Below are 16,504 nucleotides of genomic sequence, written 5' to 3' on the forward strand. Positions count from 1 at the left end.
CCTAGCAGCACACAAGTTAAAAACTTGTTTTCTTCAGAATAAGTTGGAAAAAAACATCCAAATTAAAAGGGTAATAACAGTGCTACCCACAACAAGGTTTAAAGCAATTCAAGATAAATCACCAACTTCCAATATTATATTATATGTTTCAATTTGCATTTCACCTAACACATATGACAGGAACATATCTTGCAAGTGTTCAGCTTTATTTCTTGCAAGAATTTACTTCATCTCCTCTCATGTGTTCCAGCTAAGAGAAGGGAAGCCTGCAAAAGAGTAGGCACCAAAATTTGATCAAACATGTCCAGTAGTGCACCAATGTTGATTATTCTATCAAAAGAGACCTCTATCACCATTTTTAACTGGTTAAAAGACCTTGAATTTCAAGTGTGTGATTAAAAGCCGCGATTAGCCACTGTCTCTTACCTTTTATCCTTGTATTAATGTGAAGAATGACCCTTAAATTATATTGAAATATTTAATTCAGTACTTGAAATATGAATTTGTAACTAATATGATAGCAGTTCTAACATGATTAGTTCTAAATAATAATACGTAACGAACAAATAACTTTTGAAATATTACATTATTATCATTTTATAGTTCAAATATAATATTGAATATTTTACTATAATTCAATGACCATTCGTAACATTATCGCTTAATCTTTCAAACATTAACGTTCAAGATTTGGAAGAATGCGTGTATAGAAAATTTTTAGCTTACCCTAATTTGAGAGAAGTATCTGAGCTATCATCTTCCACTGGAGGGCCGCTGCTGAAGCTACAAACATTAGTGACAGACTCTGATGACATGCCTTCTTCCTGAACTCCGACATCTGAATATGCTAAGACAGGTCTTTTTCCCTTACACAATGACACCAGCTGAAAAACCCAAAATCCTAGGTCAAATTTTTTATAGTTTGATAATTGTATGAACAGCAGCATAACATTTTTGGAAACTACTACACTTACTTTCATTTTAAGTTGCTTATTTTCTTCCAGCAACTGTGCTCCCTGCAGTATTATCAAGTGCAAATTAAGCAAACAAAAAAGAAAACACGGATATAAAAATGAATTTTCTTAATAATTTTCATGGTTGTTTGCATGGAAGATGACACTTGTTTTAACATGCATATTGTTGGCTTGGCTTGTAGTCATAGATATTTCCATTGCTTACTAACCCTTTTTTCAAGTGAAGAGATCTCATTCATAATACGTTCACCCTGGAAAAAAATGAAATAAGATTCTTGTTATAATGGACAAAATCAAAATCAAGCATTTGCGTTGCAGCTTAAGCAACATGTATAAACCTTAGTCTCGAGAATGCGAGTAAGTCCTGATTCAAGCATTTTCTCTAGTTGCTGCAATTGATCTATGTTCAATCCTTGAAGATCTTCTCCTCTCATCTGCCTGTTATAAAGTGGTCATGTGTCAATGTAATCATAAATGTCTAATTTCCTTCAGCAGCAGTCATATTAAGGAAACAAATTATTGATCATTATTCTTACCTTAGTTGAAGGCTCTTATCAGCAATTTCTTTGCTCAATCCTACGTGATTACTGTTTTCCAGCTGTATTTAAAAATGGCACACTCTGATTAAAAGCTATATTTCCAAGTTGCAAGACTTCAAAATACCAAAAGAAAGCATTGGCAATTGAGTTTTCTGAAGCCTTTTCAATCTACAAATTCCATCTTTTCAGATGAAATTATCAACAGAAAGAAAATTGGAAAAAAAAAAGTATTCTACATACATAAAATTAATGGAAGAACTCAAGGAACAATGTTGCTTTACATATAATGAAGGGGGATCGCAAGCTATGCATAGGAAATAAACTGAACATGTAAATATATGTTTGAAATGCAATTCAAGAGGCTGAAGCATGTTTCTCCTTGAAATATTCAACATATCCTAAAGGATGCTTCAGAAATTATGATAACAAAATGATTTAGAAGGTTAAAAACAACTTGTATACCTGCAGTTTAAGAGTTGGTTGATCCAATTTGCTGAGATTGTTGGATTGCAGATTATACCTTCCCAATATATCCCTCATGCTTCATGGAGGAAAAAAATGATAAAATTACTTAGATGACATTATTCTTCAGGTGAAAAACCTGAAGCATGACATTATAAATATTGAATTCAATTACAAGGTGCATCAAACAAGGAAAGGTTTAAAAGGAATTCTTCTTCAGCAAAACTATCTATATTTCCAATATAGTTTCACCTGACACGAAACGATATGTTAAAGAATGTTCACCATACAGTAAGCCTATAGATGCTAGGGACAAAGTCTAAACAGTTACTGCAACAATCATCGATAAGCAAATTGTATCCAAAAAATGACATTATAACAGTGGAATCTTATTTTCTGCATTTAACGAATTAGTGTGTGATGTTCACTTAAACAGTTAACCAACACTCATAATTGAGACTGGAGACCATGGAGAAGACAATAGATGCACTGCTAGAAAAAATAAATATACTATGATGTTGAATTCAGACCAAGTAGCACGGAAATTAAATACACAAGGCATTCAATCTAAAATTAGGGAGTAGAAAAACCAAGTAATTGAGCTCAAGCTCTGGCTGAGATTTCATATATCAATTCATTCAGAAATACATTACCCTTTGGAATGAGCTGAATGCAAAAGCAGAAACTTAACTTAGCTAGGCTCATTCAACATGATACATCAAAATTCCCAGTTTTCCTACATTGCCTCTAAAGAACAAAGGCCATTCAAATATGATAAACTGAGGGAGAACACATCATAAAGGTCAATTTTTGAGACGTAAGGACATGTGTTTGCATTGACCAACAAGCACCAGCCATCTCTTAGAAGAATTATCTAGGAAAACTCATTAATTGATATATGTAAATTGTAAAATTATTATATATCAAGTCATAGAATATTATGTATTTCAAACAATTTGACCCTATTAATTTATATGCAAAACTTTTTCGTATGATTATCAATATTCTGCTCTTTGCATAACATAAGAAACCATTTGGAAAATTATTTGGGATTATAATATTGAAATCAAAAGTACAATTTGATTTTTTTTTTTGTATTTGTAGGTCCGAATTAATCACTAGAACTAAAAACTCAACAATTTACAGACAAATCAAATGATTATTAACACAATTTGATACTCTATTAAAATATTCTAGAACATTTATCCAAAACATTTATCATAACGTATAAATTTAAAAATCTATAGCTAGACTTAACAAGAAAAATTGCCATCATTTTTTTTTACAGTGTAATTAGTCCCCTAATGAATATATTCTTTTAAAAGCTCTTAAGCTTGATTAAAAGTCCTTAAAAAATAAATTCTGACCTTCTGATCAGAACTAAGTTCAGGAATTCAATTACGTGTAAAAAAAGTTATGACACCCCAACAACACCCATCCTAAGATGGTACCATTTAATTTTGAATTATCCTAATAATTATCTTGATTTCAATGGTTTTTATTTTAATGTTTAAATATTGAAAATAACTTCTAAGATTTTTTCATTAATCTAAAAGAATCCTTAAAATTACTTCCTCACATCAACAGTATTCACGAATTCTATTTGTTTTCTTGGAGAGCCTCGTTGTCAAAAAAACTTAATTAATTTTTGTTTATCTAAAATATATCTAATTTTTTTTCATTTGGGCTTAAATTAGAAATAATTTATCATCTAAAAAATTTTTAGATAAACATCCATTTGTGATTACTAAAAATTTCATCTTCGAAATTTATTTTACAATTTTATTTTTATTTTTAAATTTTTTCACCATTTGGATTTATTTAGAAAAGTTTTTAAAAGTTTTATTTCTAAATTTTTCACCATTTGAGTCAATTTAGAATTTAAAATATTGTTAATTTCCTAATCCTTAGAAAAAAAAATGACAATTATTTTTTAAAGTCTCATTTAAATTCTTCCACAATTTGGGTTGAATTTAAAGAAAATTTTTATCTAAAGATTTCTTAAAAAATTTATCATTTAAAATTTTTAAAATTCTCATCATTTGGTAATTGTCAAATATTTTTTCCCCACATTTTTAAGTTTTATTTTTTTATAATTTTATAATTTTTAATTATTATTTGCACACAAAAATAATTACTTTTATTAAAATTTTATCTAAATTATTTTAAAATTTGAGTAAAATTTAAAAAAATTTCTCACTTATAAATTTCTTAAAAAATTTACTATTTGAAATTTCTAAGAATTTAATCATTGAGTAATTAGCATTTTAATTCTAAAATTTAATTCAAATTTGTTTTTTTTTATTCTTTTTACAAATTAAAAATAAATGTTAATTATTATTATTAAAATTTTATCTAAATTCTCCTCAATTTGAGTCAAATTTAAAAAAAAAAAATTCACCTAAGAATTGTATAGAAATTAAACTTTTACAATTTCTAAAAATTTTATCATTAGTAATTATTATTTATTCTAAAAAATATTAATGTTTATTTTGTTTTATATTATTTTTTCCTCTCTAATTTTTCCTAAAATTAATCATGCAAAATACTTTAAAAATAAATAAATAAGATAAAATAGGAACTGATTCAGCTTTAACAGCTAGAAGGCTTAGCTAGAGGAACAAATGAACTAAAATGGCTCAATCGATACTCGACTTGACTAAAAAATTGGCTTAACTTTGCGGGTCGCGAATTGAGTCACACCTGGGCGTGGGTCAGGCACGAGAAAAAAACGGATCCTATAAAAATTGATATGCAAAACACCACGTTGTTTAAGCGAACGTATAAAATGGCCAAAATTCTTCTTTTCCTTATAATCTTCTTACACTCTCTCTACTTAATATTTTTCTTTCCCTCTCTCTCTACAAACTATGAACAATCAAATGAACATATACTGGTTTTTGGAATTGGTAGCTGAAAACTGGATATCTTCATCAGTTTCTAGATTTTTTGCCAGAATACCACTGAAAAATTCAATTTTCATTGAAATCTTCAACTAGATTCTGGAAGACTCGTCAAAAAGTTCAAACTTCACTGAAATCATCATCGAAAAATGAAAAAGTTCATCGAAATCTAAAAATTTAGATTTTTTCAAAAAAACCTCTTAAAAAAAATCACTACTTTGTTCTTTGATTTTTGCATATGCCTTTTTTTTGTTGATCTCTCTATGTGTTCTACTACTTGTTTTGGGTTTGTATTTATAAGGTTCAAATCAAGAGAACTTTATATCAAACAGAGTTTCAATTTTCCTTTAACTTTCTTCAAATTTTAAGTTCAACTCTAACTTTACGATCCAAGCAAACAGTTTCATACAAACTCAACCGCCTTTTTTTTTTAGTTATTTATTTATTTAACAAAAACAAGTTAAACAATTACAAACCCAAATAAATTGAAATGTCTACAGTTGCTCCTCTTTGCGTACTTTTTGAGAACTAAGAATTGTGTAAAGACGTATACAATCCAAATAAGAATCAACTCGACATTTTTTTTAAGAAAAGGATACGTAAGATGTCTTGAATAGCATAATAGCTTTTTTAAACAGAGATTTAACACTTTGAAAAATATAAAAACTCCTTTCAACAGAGGCTCAACAACTTTTGACAAATATATAAGCTTCTTTAAACAAAGGCTCAACTTTTGAAAAATAAATATGATCTCCTCTAAATAAAGGCTCAATGACTTTTGAAAATTAAATAAGATTCTTCTACACAGAAGTTTAATGATTTAAAAAAAAAACTCCTATAAATAAAGGTTTAGAGGTCTTATAGATTGTGTTTGAACTCCAAAGATTCACAATTTGAAATATTCAAGAACTTCGTAACCTGAAAATTAGTAATCCAAGTTGTAACTTAAAGATTCACAATTTGAGTTCAAAGAATCACCATTTTGAAAATCAAAGGTTCGTAATTCAAAAATTTACAAGACTTTCAAATTCGAAAGAATTCAAATTCGTAATATTTTCAAATTCATAGGATTTTTCAGATCCGCAAGTATTTCATATTCGTAAGCATTTCAAATTTGCAAGCACATTAGATTCGTAAAAATTCATATATGCATTTGAGATATTCACATCCAAAGTTCAATTTAAGGATTTGCATCAAAATTGCAAGATTCACATTAACATCTATAGATTCACATTCGAATTCTAAAGATTTACATCCAAAAGTTAAAGATTTTTTATTTGAAAAACTTTAAGGATTGACTTCCAAGAATTTAAAGTTTTGTGTTTTACATTCGATAATTCTCATTTAAAAACTTCAGAATTTCGTCCAAAATTTTAAAGCTTCTTATTCGAGTTCAAAGATTTACATTCGATAAATTTTAAGAGTTTCACATCTAAATTCAAAGGTTCTCATTCAAAAAATTTTAGAGGTTCACATTCAAAATTTCAAACTTCTTATTCGAGTTCAAATATTCACATCTGATAGATTTTAGAGTTTCACATCTAAATTCAAAGGTTCTCATTCAAAAAATTTAAGAGTTTACTTCCAAAATTTCAAAGTTTCTCATTAAGTTTAAAATTTCACATTTGATAAATTTTAGAGTTTCACATCTAAATTTACATGTTCTTATTTAAAACTCAAAGATTATCATCATTTTTAACATTAAAAAATGCTCTTCTAAAAGGCTTCACAACTTCAGAATTCTAAATGTTTTTCTTATAAAACATTTTTCCATTCGATAATTCCCAACCTTATCTTCAAAAGGCTTTCCTCAAAAAGTTTAAAATTTTTTGTCATGAAAATTCTCAATTTTTCATTAAAGTCAAGATTTTGTATGTAATAAATGTCATGATCATGAGGCAAATGTTTTCTTAATGATGCAAATGCAATAGTCTAAATTCTTACAATAATGCAAATGCCATACTTTAAACCATGAGTCAAATGTTCACTGTATGATGCGAATGCATGATCAAACCAAAGTTTTAAATATTTACCAAATTATGTACATCTATTGTTCAAACAACAATGCAAACGTAATGCATGTAATGCAAATATCACTAACATTAATATCATGAAATTCTAATTAATTGTGATAATATGATTCTCAAGAGTCCACCATCTTATTTTTTCTCTTTTTAGCATCTTGACACTAACAATTTAAAACAAATTTCGTCAACTGCTCCACATTATTTTCATCACTTGATCACAACCCACAGGCTTCACAGCACTAGCAATTTCAAAACAAATTTCATCCACTGATCCATATTATTTCATCGTTTGATCACAATTCATAGGTTATGTCGACTAATCTATTATCATATTCATCACTTAGTCATCCCTGTCTTTTCAAATCTTCTGAAGCTTCTTTCATTTTTTTTTTTTGCTCATAGATTTCTTTTCTAATGAATGCAAGAATCTTTTCTAAATATTCTCATTCATTCATTATCATTTCAATTCTTGACAAATATAATACAATCATATATTTTCTCAACTTATTTTAGGGATACAAAAATACGATAGTACTAAGTGAATTATGAGAAAGGTAAAAGAACAAGTCTAGTAAAAATTAAATAGACAAAGGAATAAATTCAAAATATATCACTAAGGATGGTATTGAATGGTACAACAATGTCCAAACAATAACTATTCAAATAATTCTTAACATTGACCCATAGTTCTTTTTCAAAAACTCATTCCATTATCTTTCATTTTGAGCTCATCAAACTTTGTCTTAGCTTTAAAAAGATCTTTAGATGTCTTTAATCTTCTATATATTTGACTACCTATCCAATTTTTAACTTAAACATTTTTCTACCCAAATCACCCTTTCAAGTTTTCAATTTAAGTCTTTTTTTATGTTTTTCACTTTTTTATTTTTTTCATATTTCTCATATTTTTCACTTTTTCAATTTCATTTTTTTTCATTTTCATTTTTTCACTTTTTTTCATCCATCATAAATCTCTCACATATCAATCTCTAAAATACAAAAACATAAAACAATTCCATTGCTCCCTCACAAGCATGTCTTAGCTCAATATATGATCATTCAATTTGAGCATTTACATTCGATCAAAATAAACTTTTAAGGGTTATAGTGAAGGCTATGGTGAGGGGTCATAAAAAAAATAAGCTTAAAATATATGCTTAAAGGTTCAAAACCAAAGGCTCATTTCTCATCATTTGATGCAACTTGACACTTTGCCCCATTCTTCATCATTTCACTTCTTTTTTTTTATTTATCTTATTTCTTACAAAAAATTCCATTACTTTACCCCAAATCATTTGTAGCATTCATTTTTTTTTTAATGGGTTCTTCTCTTTTTTTTTACTCTATCTTTAAAGACTTTTGTAATCTTTTGCCTTTTTTTTTCAAATAGGTTATTCTCAAAATTTATTCCCCAATACGAAAAGTGATCCTTCGTTGGGGTTCTTTAAAAAAAATCATAAAAGACTTAAAAATGGTATCAATAAATGATTTTATGAATGATAAAAAAAAGACGATCATTTTTCATCTCAAACGTGAATACTTTCTTTGAAGATCATCTATTAAACAAAGATAAACTCATGTATCATTATAAATGTTGTATATCTTTAAGATATATCTATTTTATATCTGCTAGTAGCTTGTTTCTTTTACTCAAATAGTCTCCACAAATCAATATAAGTTTTCAAAAGTAAATCCTAAAATTATTGTTTATCATTGTCTAAACATTTATCATTTGAAATTTGAGAATGAAAATAAAAAGACATGGGAAAAAACCTAAGCATGGAATAGTGGTTGGAATGAAAGAGAAAATGTAATGAAATGCATAAACTTACTTTTTATTAAAATGACAAAAAAATAAAATATTATTATATAAAAAATTTCTAACATTACTCTAAAAGAAATCATAAAATGACAATTTTCAACCAACCTTAACATGTTTGTCCTTCCAAAAATTATGCCTTGGGTGATCAAACAAAAGATTTTTATTGACATCCGACTCCCCTGATTCGTTAAAGCTTGTCAAGCTTTTTCGGATCAAACTTTGCACCCTGTGTTTGAAAGTAAGGCGAGTTTTAATAAAATGACCTATGTTCCCATTATAGTAATTGCATATGGCATTAGCATCATACTACTTTGGATAGGGTGACTACAATGATTATAGAATAACTGGAGATACCAAATCGTTCTCCATCAATTTTGAGAATATCTTAGTGTAAGTCATGCAAATAAAGCCAATGTGAGCCCTTTCTTGATTATTACAAGATCTTTTCAAACTACTCACTTGATTGTTAGGCTTTGTAGCTGATGTAGTGATATGACTAGACCCATATATGGGTATTTAAAAGGCTGGTTGGTAGTTTGATGGGTAAACTGGTCGTGGATATGGATGGTAAAAAGCTTACACAATATCATTAACTATGGGATAGTAAACAGGATGAACAAGCGATGGATATAAAGCATAGCTTTTAAATTGTTGCCTATCGAAATTCGTAATTTGGGCTTTAGCTTCTTTCTTTTTAGGCAACCTTTTTTCTTGGTGCTATCGATCTCTTCTTCTTTAAACTTGCCACTTTTGATGGTATTTTTAATAATTTCTCCTAAAATCACCATATTAACGAAGTTTTATGTTGCATTTCCTACCATTTTCTCATAGTAAAGAACTTTAAGGGTATAGATAAACAAACGATTTTCTTATCAGTTAAAGATAGCTAAACTTGAATAACTATATCCCTCCACCTCTGGGCGTACTCTTTAAAGGACTTGATTGTCTTATTCTCCATATTCTGTAAGTAAAGGCGATCAAGAGCTAGATCTATTATATGTCGATACTGACAATGAAGTCACAGGCCATCTCGTTCCAAAAGTAAATAAGAGTCTTGTCCAACTGGACATACATCTAGCAACAGAGCCAATAAAGCTATCTTAAAATATATGCATTAGTAACTTTTCATTACTAGCATAGGTAACCATTTTTTGACAGCACATGGTAATATGACTCATTGGACACTTTGTATTATCATATTTCTTAAACTTTAAAACTTTAAATTTTGAAAGAATAACAATATCTGAAACTAAACAGAGCCCAACAACATCCATGGAACCATAAAAATCAATTTCTTCCACTACTCACAACCTTTCTTCTAACAAGTTCATTTTCTGTTTAACCTTAGAGTCCCCTAGCAACTCGACCACTTTTATTTTTAATTTTTCTTTTTCTTTTAGATTATCCATATCAAGAATATCAGGAACTTTGATTGATTCTACTGTCTTCTCATAAAGATAGGATTTACATAACTCTGATAATGCCCTGGGTTTGAAGTCAATGGTATTTCGCAGTATGTATACCCTACAAGGTATGTGAATTGAAGTAATGGTGAATCCTATATGAACTGGGCTTGATACGAGCCATAACTATGAAAAACATCTTGTGAATAATGCTCTTACTGACTAACATCTTCTTCTACACTATTTTTCGTATTTAATTTATTCAAAGCTTTTAGAATCTTATCCAACTCCTCTTCAAGCTTCTCTTGGGCTTTCTTTATCTTCTCAAAACGATTAGCATTTTTCTATTCCATTTGTATAGCTCCGATTCTGGTATTATACTGATGGTGAATGGTTGAACTAGATTCTTAGACGGTGAAGCTATATTTGAACCTTGTATACCTTGATTAGTATGTTAATGTTATTAATCTAACCTTTTTTAAAAATCCTATATGTATGAATGAATAAACGCATAAACAATGTATGAATACATGTACTGACGTGTCACATCATATGCATGGATAAAAACATACGTTAGTGATGCTGGAATAAAATACAACACTTAACATACAATAGCTTAATCAACATTTATCATGAAGCTCAAAAAGTCCACTCATATGTCTTAATTAAGGTTATATTTTAGTGATGGGTAGATATAGCTCTAACCTAAGATTGGCTTCTTATGTATTTTTATACGTGGTTTGGGTTAAATCTAAAAGTTTTTAAATTGTTCTCACATCATTATCCATCACAAACTACTAAGAGAGTCCAATCCTCGCCCATCATAGGCTATAAATGAAAATGATTCAAATTGAATAAAAATATTTCATTATCATTACAGAGATTATTATCTCACGAGAGCGTAAGTATTTTATTCCCTCTTATGAAGGAAAAAGCTTAGGTATAGAGCTCATGTGATGCATATGCATATGATCATGAACATGAAAAAATACATATATCATTATTCGCCATTTTCACATGCCAAGTCAAAGAATAAAATAAATAAATAATTTAAAACCAAGCAAAACAAAAATTAGAAAAATTCAAAATTAATTAATAGCTAACTCTCAGAATCTCCAGTGGAATTGTCAAACTATTATAACATATAAATCCAAAAATCTATAACTGAACTGTCGTCACCAATCTTTTTTTAAGGTGTGATAAATCACCTAATGAATCTATTCTTTTAAAGAACTCGTAAACTTGACTAAGGGTCCTTAAAGAATAGGTTCTGACTTTCTAACCAAAACTAAGTTTGAGAGTTTGATTATGTGTGAAAAATATTATAGCACCTTTACAACATCCATCCTAAGATGATACCATTTAATTTTGAATTATTCTAACAATTATCTTGGTTTTAATAATTTTTATTTTAATGTTTAAATATTGAAAATAACTTCTAAGATTTCTCCATCAATCTAAAAGAATTCTTAAAATTACTTCATCACCTCAAGAGTATTCAAGAATTTCATTTATTTTCTTGAAAAGGTTTCGTCGTCCAAAAAACTTAATCAATTTTTGTTTGTCAAAAATATATCTAATTCTTCCACCATTTAGGCCTAAATTAAAAATATTTTCTCATCTAAAAATTTTTTAGATAACCATTCATTTATGATTACTAAAAATTTCATCCTTGAAATTTATTTTACAATTTTATTTTTATTTTTAAATTTTTTTCACCATTTGGGTGTATTTAGAAAAGTTTTTACAAGTTTTATTTTTAAATTTTTCACAATTTGAGTTAATTTAGAATTTAAACTATTGTTAATTTTCTAATCCTTAGAAAAAATAATATGACAATTATTTTTTGAAGTCTCATTTAAATTCTTCCACCATTTTGGTTGAATTTAAAAAAATTTCTCACCTCAAAATTTATTAAAAAATTTATCATTTGAAATTTTTAAAATTCTCATCCTTGGATAATTATCAAATATTTTTCTCCACATTTTAAAGTTATATTTGTTATAATTTTATTATTTTTAACTATTATTTAGATAAGAATACAATTACTTTTATTAAAATTTCATCTAAATTATTTCATAATTTGAATAAAATTTAAAGAAATTCCTCACTAAATATTTTAAAAAATTTGCTATTTGAAATTTTTAAGAATCTTTTTTTGGTTACATCAGGAGGGCAAAACCCTAGCACAAGTAAGGGGAAAGAGAGAGGCTTAGTTCAAAACTAGCCCTTTGATATCTTCTCGAGCGCCTTTAACCACTAGACTAAAGGCTTGAGGATAATTTCTAAGAATCTTATCATTGAGTAATTAATATTTTAATTCCAAAATTTTATTTAAATTTGTGTTTTTTTAAATTAAAAAAATTATTATTATTATTATTGAAACTTTATCCAAATTCTCTTCCATTTAAGTTAAATTTAAAAAATTCTCACATAAGAATTGTATAAAAATTAACATTTTACAATTTTTAAAAATTTTATCATTGGATAATTAGTATTTATTTAAAAAAATTATTAATGTTTTATTTTGTTTTATATTATTTTTCTTCTTTAATTTTTTTAAAATTTAATCATATAAAAGTACTTTAAAAGTAAATAAATAAAATAAAAAATACCAAAACAAGAACCAGCTCGACTTTAATGACTAGAAGGCTCGACTAAAGGAACAAATAAACGATTGAAATGGCTCAGCTAGTACTCGACTCAACTAAAGAGTCTGCTCAACTTTGCCAGTTACGAACCAAGTCACATGTGGGGCGTGGGTTAGGCACGAGAAAAAACACAAATCCTATAAAAACTTATATGCAAAAAACGACATTTGGGTAGACGTATAAAAAGGCCAAAATTCTTCTGTTCCTCAAAATCCTCATACATTTTCTCTTTACTTATTTTTTTCTATCTCTCTATCTACAACCTATAAACAACCAAATGCACATTCACCGATTTCTAGAATTGGTCACCAGAAACAAGGTATCTTCATTGATTTTTGGATTATTTTGCCAAAATACCATCGAAAAATTCAATCTTCATCAAAATTTTTAATCAGATTTTGAAAAACTTACCAAAAAGTTCAAACTTTGTCAAAATCTTCATTGAAAACTGAAAAAGTCCGTCGAAATTTGAAATTTTCATATTTTTCCAAAAAAAACTCTTCAAAAAAAATCACTACTTTCTTTTCTAATTTCTAAATATGCCTTTTCTTTTTGCTATCTCTCTATGTGTTCTACTGCTTATTTTGGGTTTGTATTTATAAGATTCAAATAAAGAGAACTCTATATCAAACAAAGTTTCAATTTTCCTTTAATTCTCCTTTCAAACTTTAAGTTCAACTCTAACTTTACGATCCAAACAAACAGTTCATATAAACTAAACCACTTGATTTTTCTTTTTCATTATTTATTTATTTAATAAAAATAAATTAAACAATTACAACCCCAAACAAATTAAGATGTCTACACCATCAATTAACTATTTCAACCTAGAAGGCCATGATCACCTAGCATTGTAATATAAGCTATTTATGATATATAGTGTATTCCACTAGTTCATTGAATACTCATTCATTATTAGTTATATATTCAAATAAAACCTCATAGTCTCTCCCAATCCTTTTTTATCATGATTGCCTTAGTCTTGTTGCACTACTGTTTCAGGTTGCATTCAACACAAAGCATCCAACTACCTTCATTTATTTCATCTTCTAAATCATCCCTTTGCATTACAGCATTAGTAATGTCTTTTCTCCCTCCAACGACTAGCATTCCTCTCTTGTTCCGGCCCGACATCAGTTATACTTATTCTGTTACATATTCTTCTTAATTAGCTCATCTGATATACTTTATATATAAACAACTAATCATTTAGCTCAAGTTTGTATGGCTGACAGTCATAGTCATAGTCATATTGTTACAGCCTCTTGTTTGACTCAATAACCCCTTGCTTTCAAACACCATTCAAGCTTTTATAAATAAGAAGTACAACACCTATTAAAGACAAAAGAAAGAGAAAATATGGTTTTACGCACTTGTTAGTCTTGGAATTTCATAGTTGATGGACAAAGAAAGAGCAAAAACAGCTTAGCTTAGCTATACCTTATATATATATATATATATATATATATATATGAATGAGTCTCATATTTCCTAAGACTTTTCACTATAGCAAGGCTTGTCTTCAAACTCAAACTTGGTCAATCTCAGACCATCTTCATATAAGATAATAGTAGACAATGCCATTAATAAGGTTTTATGGCATGGAATTAACATTTGGATACCAAAAAACAAATTTGAAAAAAAAATTTGAAGGAAACCTTTGATACTAACAAGTCATCTTCCACAGCTATCAGAAATGGAACAATAAATTTTTGTACATGTAAATTTTAAAAGGGATATATTCTCTAGGTAGCTATATGTGCCACCGAAGATTCTCAACATATACCATGCAATACCTAAGATCTCTTGCCCCAAGACTCGGTAACCGAAGGGCATAAGGATGATCAAAAGCAAGGTACCAAAATTATCCAAGAAAGATATGAACTAAATAAATTTAAACACGAATCATCTTTCTTAAAGTCCACCAATCTTTACCAACACGAGGAGTAGATTTTTTGGGGCTTGAGAAATTATATTTTATGCAGAAGAGAGAACATATAGTACAATTAATTGTACTATATGTTAGTATCTAATAATGTCGTGCAATAAAATAAAAATTAGTATGAAAAAGGGTACGTCTTCAATTAGAAAAGAAAGAAAAAACTAGTTTTAGTCAATTTTTTCTTCCTACAAATAAGTTAAAAAGTCTTAGAAGAGAGTTTGGCATCCATGATCTATGGAAAATCAACAACAGAAAGATGATCCTTAAGGGTTTGTAATTTCTCATTTCCTCAAGATCTTTCCTTGAAAAGACTCACCCTAAGAGCTTTCGGTAAACCATAATCATAAACCCAGGCACTAGCTTGAGATAGCCAGGTTTCTTTCTGGCCCTTGAAGACTTTCCTTTTTTCTTCAAAGGGTTGATCATTCTTGTTTTGAAAGATCAGTCGTGCGATCTAAAACCTGAGAGCAATAGAATCTAGCTGCCAGGTCCTCTTGCCCTTCCTCATATAAGTACACGCAAAATAAAAGAAGAGCAGGAATACTGAAAGAGAGATCAGAGAAGTGATGCATTGGTGATATACAAAAGCCATTTTTTTCCAAAGAAAAGACGGTTTATTAAAAATACCTGGAGCTAGCAAACTCAAACAGCTTGCCAGTAGCCGAGAAAATGATGAGAGCAACCTCAGCATCACACATAACTGAAAGCTCTTGTGCTTTCTTGAAAAGCCCTCTCCTTCTCTTAGAGAAAGTCACTTGCCTGGCCGTCACGTTGTCAATCTTCTTGATCTTGATCTTCTCTCTGGCCATTTCTACTACCTTCCATAACATAAGATCAAAACCAAAAAAATAAAATAAAAGTTCCACATTTTACCACACATAGAAAGACAAATACTACTACTATACTAGTACATAAAATGACTTAAAAAGAATTAGGGGGTTTTCTTGACTTTTTGTGCTAAGGTCTTTGATGAATTTTTGGCTGAAACCCTAGTGGAAGACCCCAAGTCCAGATCCAGGTGAACAAAACAAGAAAAAGTGACAAAAACCCACCAATCTTAGCTCATGGACATGCACAAAAAACACAAAGGATCTAAGATTGGTGGGTTATTTTTCATTAGTTTTACCCTATTGAGGAACTGTGGGATTTGTTCAGAAGCTGCAAGTTAGGTCAGCTCACAGAAACCAAAAGCCTCACAATTGCAGAAAGTTAAACCATAAGAGAAAGAACAGAAAAAGAGAGAGAGGCTTTGTTTGTGAATATTTGCTGGTTCAAGAAGGGAAAGGTTTACCGATTTGCCTTCCCTTTTATAGATGAAGGCAGACTCTTCAACACTATATTCAGTTTGTGAGTTTTTGCCTAAAAAGGTTAAAAAGAAATTCGTTTGTGTGGGCGTGTGAGAGAGAGTGAGAGAGAGAGAGAGAGGGAGGGAAGCCAAAATCAGGGCTTCGATCATAGATGATGGCATCAAAAACCAAATGAAGTGACTTCATTTCAATTTTTATCAAACCTCTTTTCTTTATTTTATGTGGTCTATCGCTTTTCGTACAATGGATAGCGTTAAATATAACCCTACTTTGTTTCTGCTATTCCTATACCCAATGGCACGTCACTGCATCACTTCCCAATCAATTGATTCCTCCTTCTATCACTTTTTATTTTCCTTTTGCAACTTTGAACAGTTATTAACCTTTCTTATAAAAAAATTATAAGATTATTTAATACATGTTGAAAGTTTAAAAAGTTTTGCCGACGAATTAAAGAATCGAGATATGTGAAAT

The 16,504-nt window shown here is 28.9% G+C and overlaps 1 protein-coding gene across 4 annotated transcripts; it reads right to left on the reverse strand.

Moving 5' to 3' along the window:
* Positions 1–16: 16 nt before the first annotated feature.
* On the reverse strand, positions 17–16,182 carry LOC111314921 (MADS-box protein SVP-like). 4 transcript variants are annotated; one of them, XM_022916539.2, is made up of 9 exons: positions 16,015–16,178; positions 15,351–15,541; positions 1,976–2,054; positions 1,511–1,572; positions 1,313–1,412; positions 1,184–1,225; positions 975–1,016; positions 727–884; positions 17–266 (listed from the first exon to the last, which is right to left on the reverse strand). In XM_022916539.2, the coding sequence occupies exons 2-9, from the start codon at positions 15,530–15,532 to the stop codon at positions 251–253; spliced, it is 681 nt and encodes a 226-aa protein (XP_022772274.2). In that variant the 5' UTR covers positions 15,533–15,541; positions 16,015–16,178; the 3' UTR covers positions 17–250. The 4 variants fall into 4 exon arrangements, with proteins under 4 accessions (XP_022772274.2, XP_022772275.2, XP_089605416.1 ...); XM_022916540.2 differs by having other exon boundaries at positions 15,850–16,093; XM_089749290.1 differs by lacking the exon at positions 16,015–16,178 and having other exon boundaries at positions 15,351–15,664.
* Positions 16,183–16,504: the final 322 nt, after the last annotated feature.

This window comes from Durio zibethinus, chromosome 20 (assembly GCF_047325235.1).
Source record: "Durio zibethinus cultivar Kanyao isolate XHJ-2024 chromosome 20, ASM4732523v1, whole genome shotgun sequence".
Taxonomy (NCBI): domain Eukaryota; kingdom Viridiplantae; phylum Streptophyta; class Magnoliopsida; order Malvales; family Malvaceae; genus Durio; species Durio zibethinus.

What these genes read in the sequence shown, in the direction of transcription:
- LOC111314921 (XM_089749289.1), bottom strand. Translation starts at nt 16,179, where the DNA reads ATGATCGAAGCCCTGATTTTGGCTTCCCTCCCTCTCTCTCTCTCTCTC. An exon ending in GATAAGAGCCTTCAACTAAG is followed by an intron (nt 1,413 to 1,510) that starts GTAAGAATAATG and finishes ACTTTATAACAG; the next exon opens with GCAGATGAGAGGAGAAGATC. An exon ending in CTCGCATTCTCGAGACTAAG is followed by an intron (nt 1,226 to 1,312) that starts GTTTATACATGT and finishes ATTTTTTTCCAG; the next exon opens with GGTGAACGTATTATGAATGA.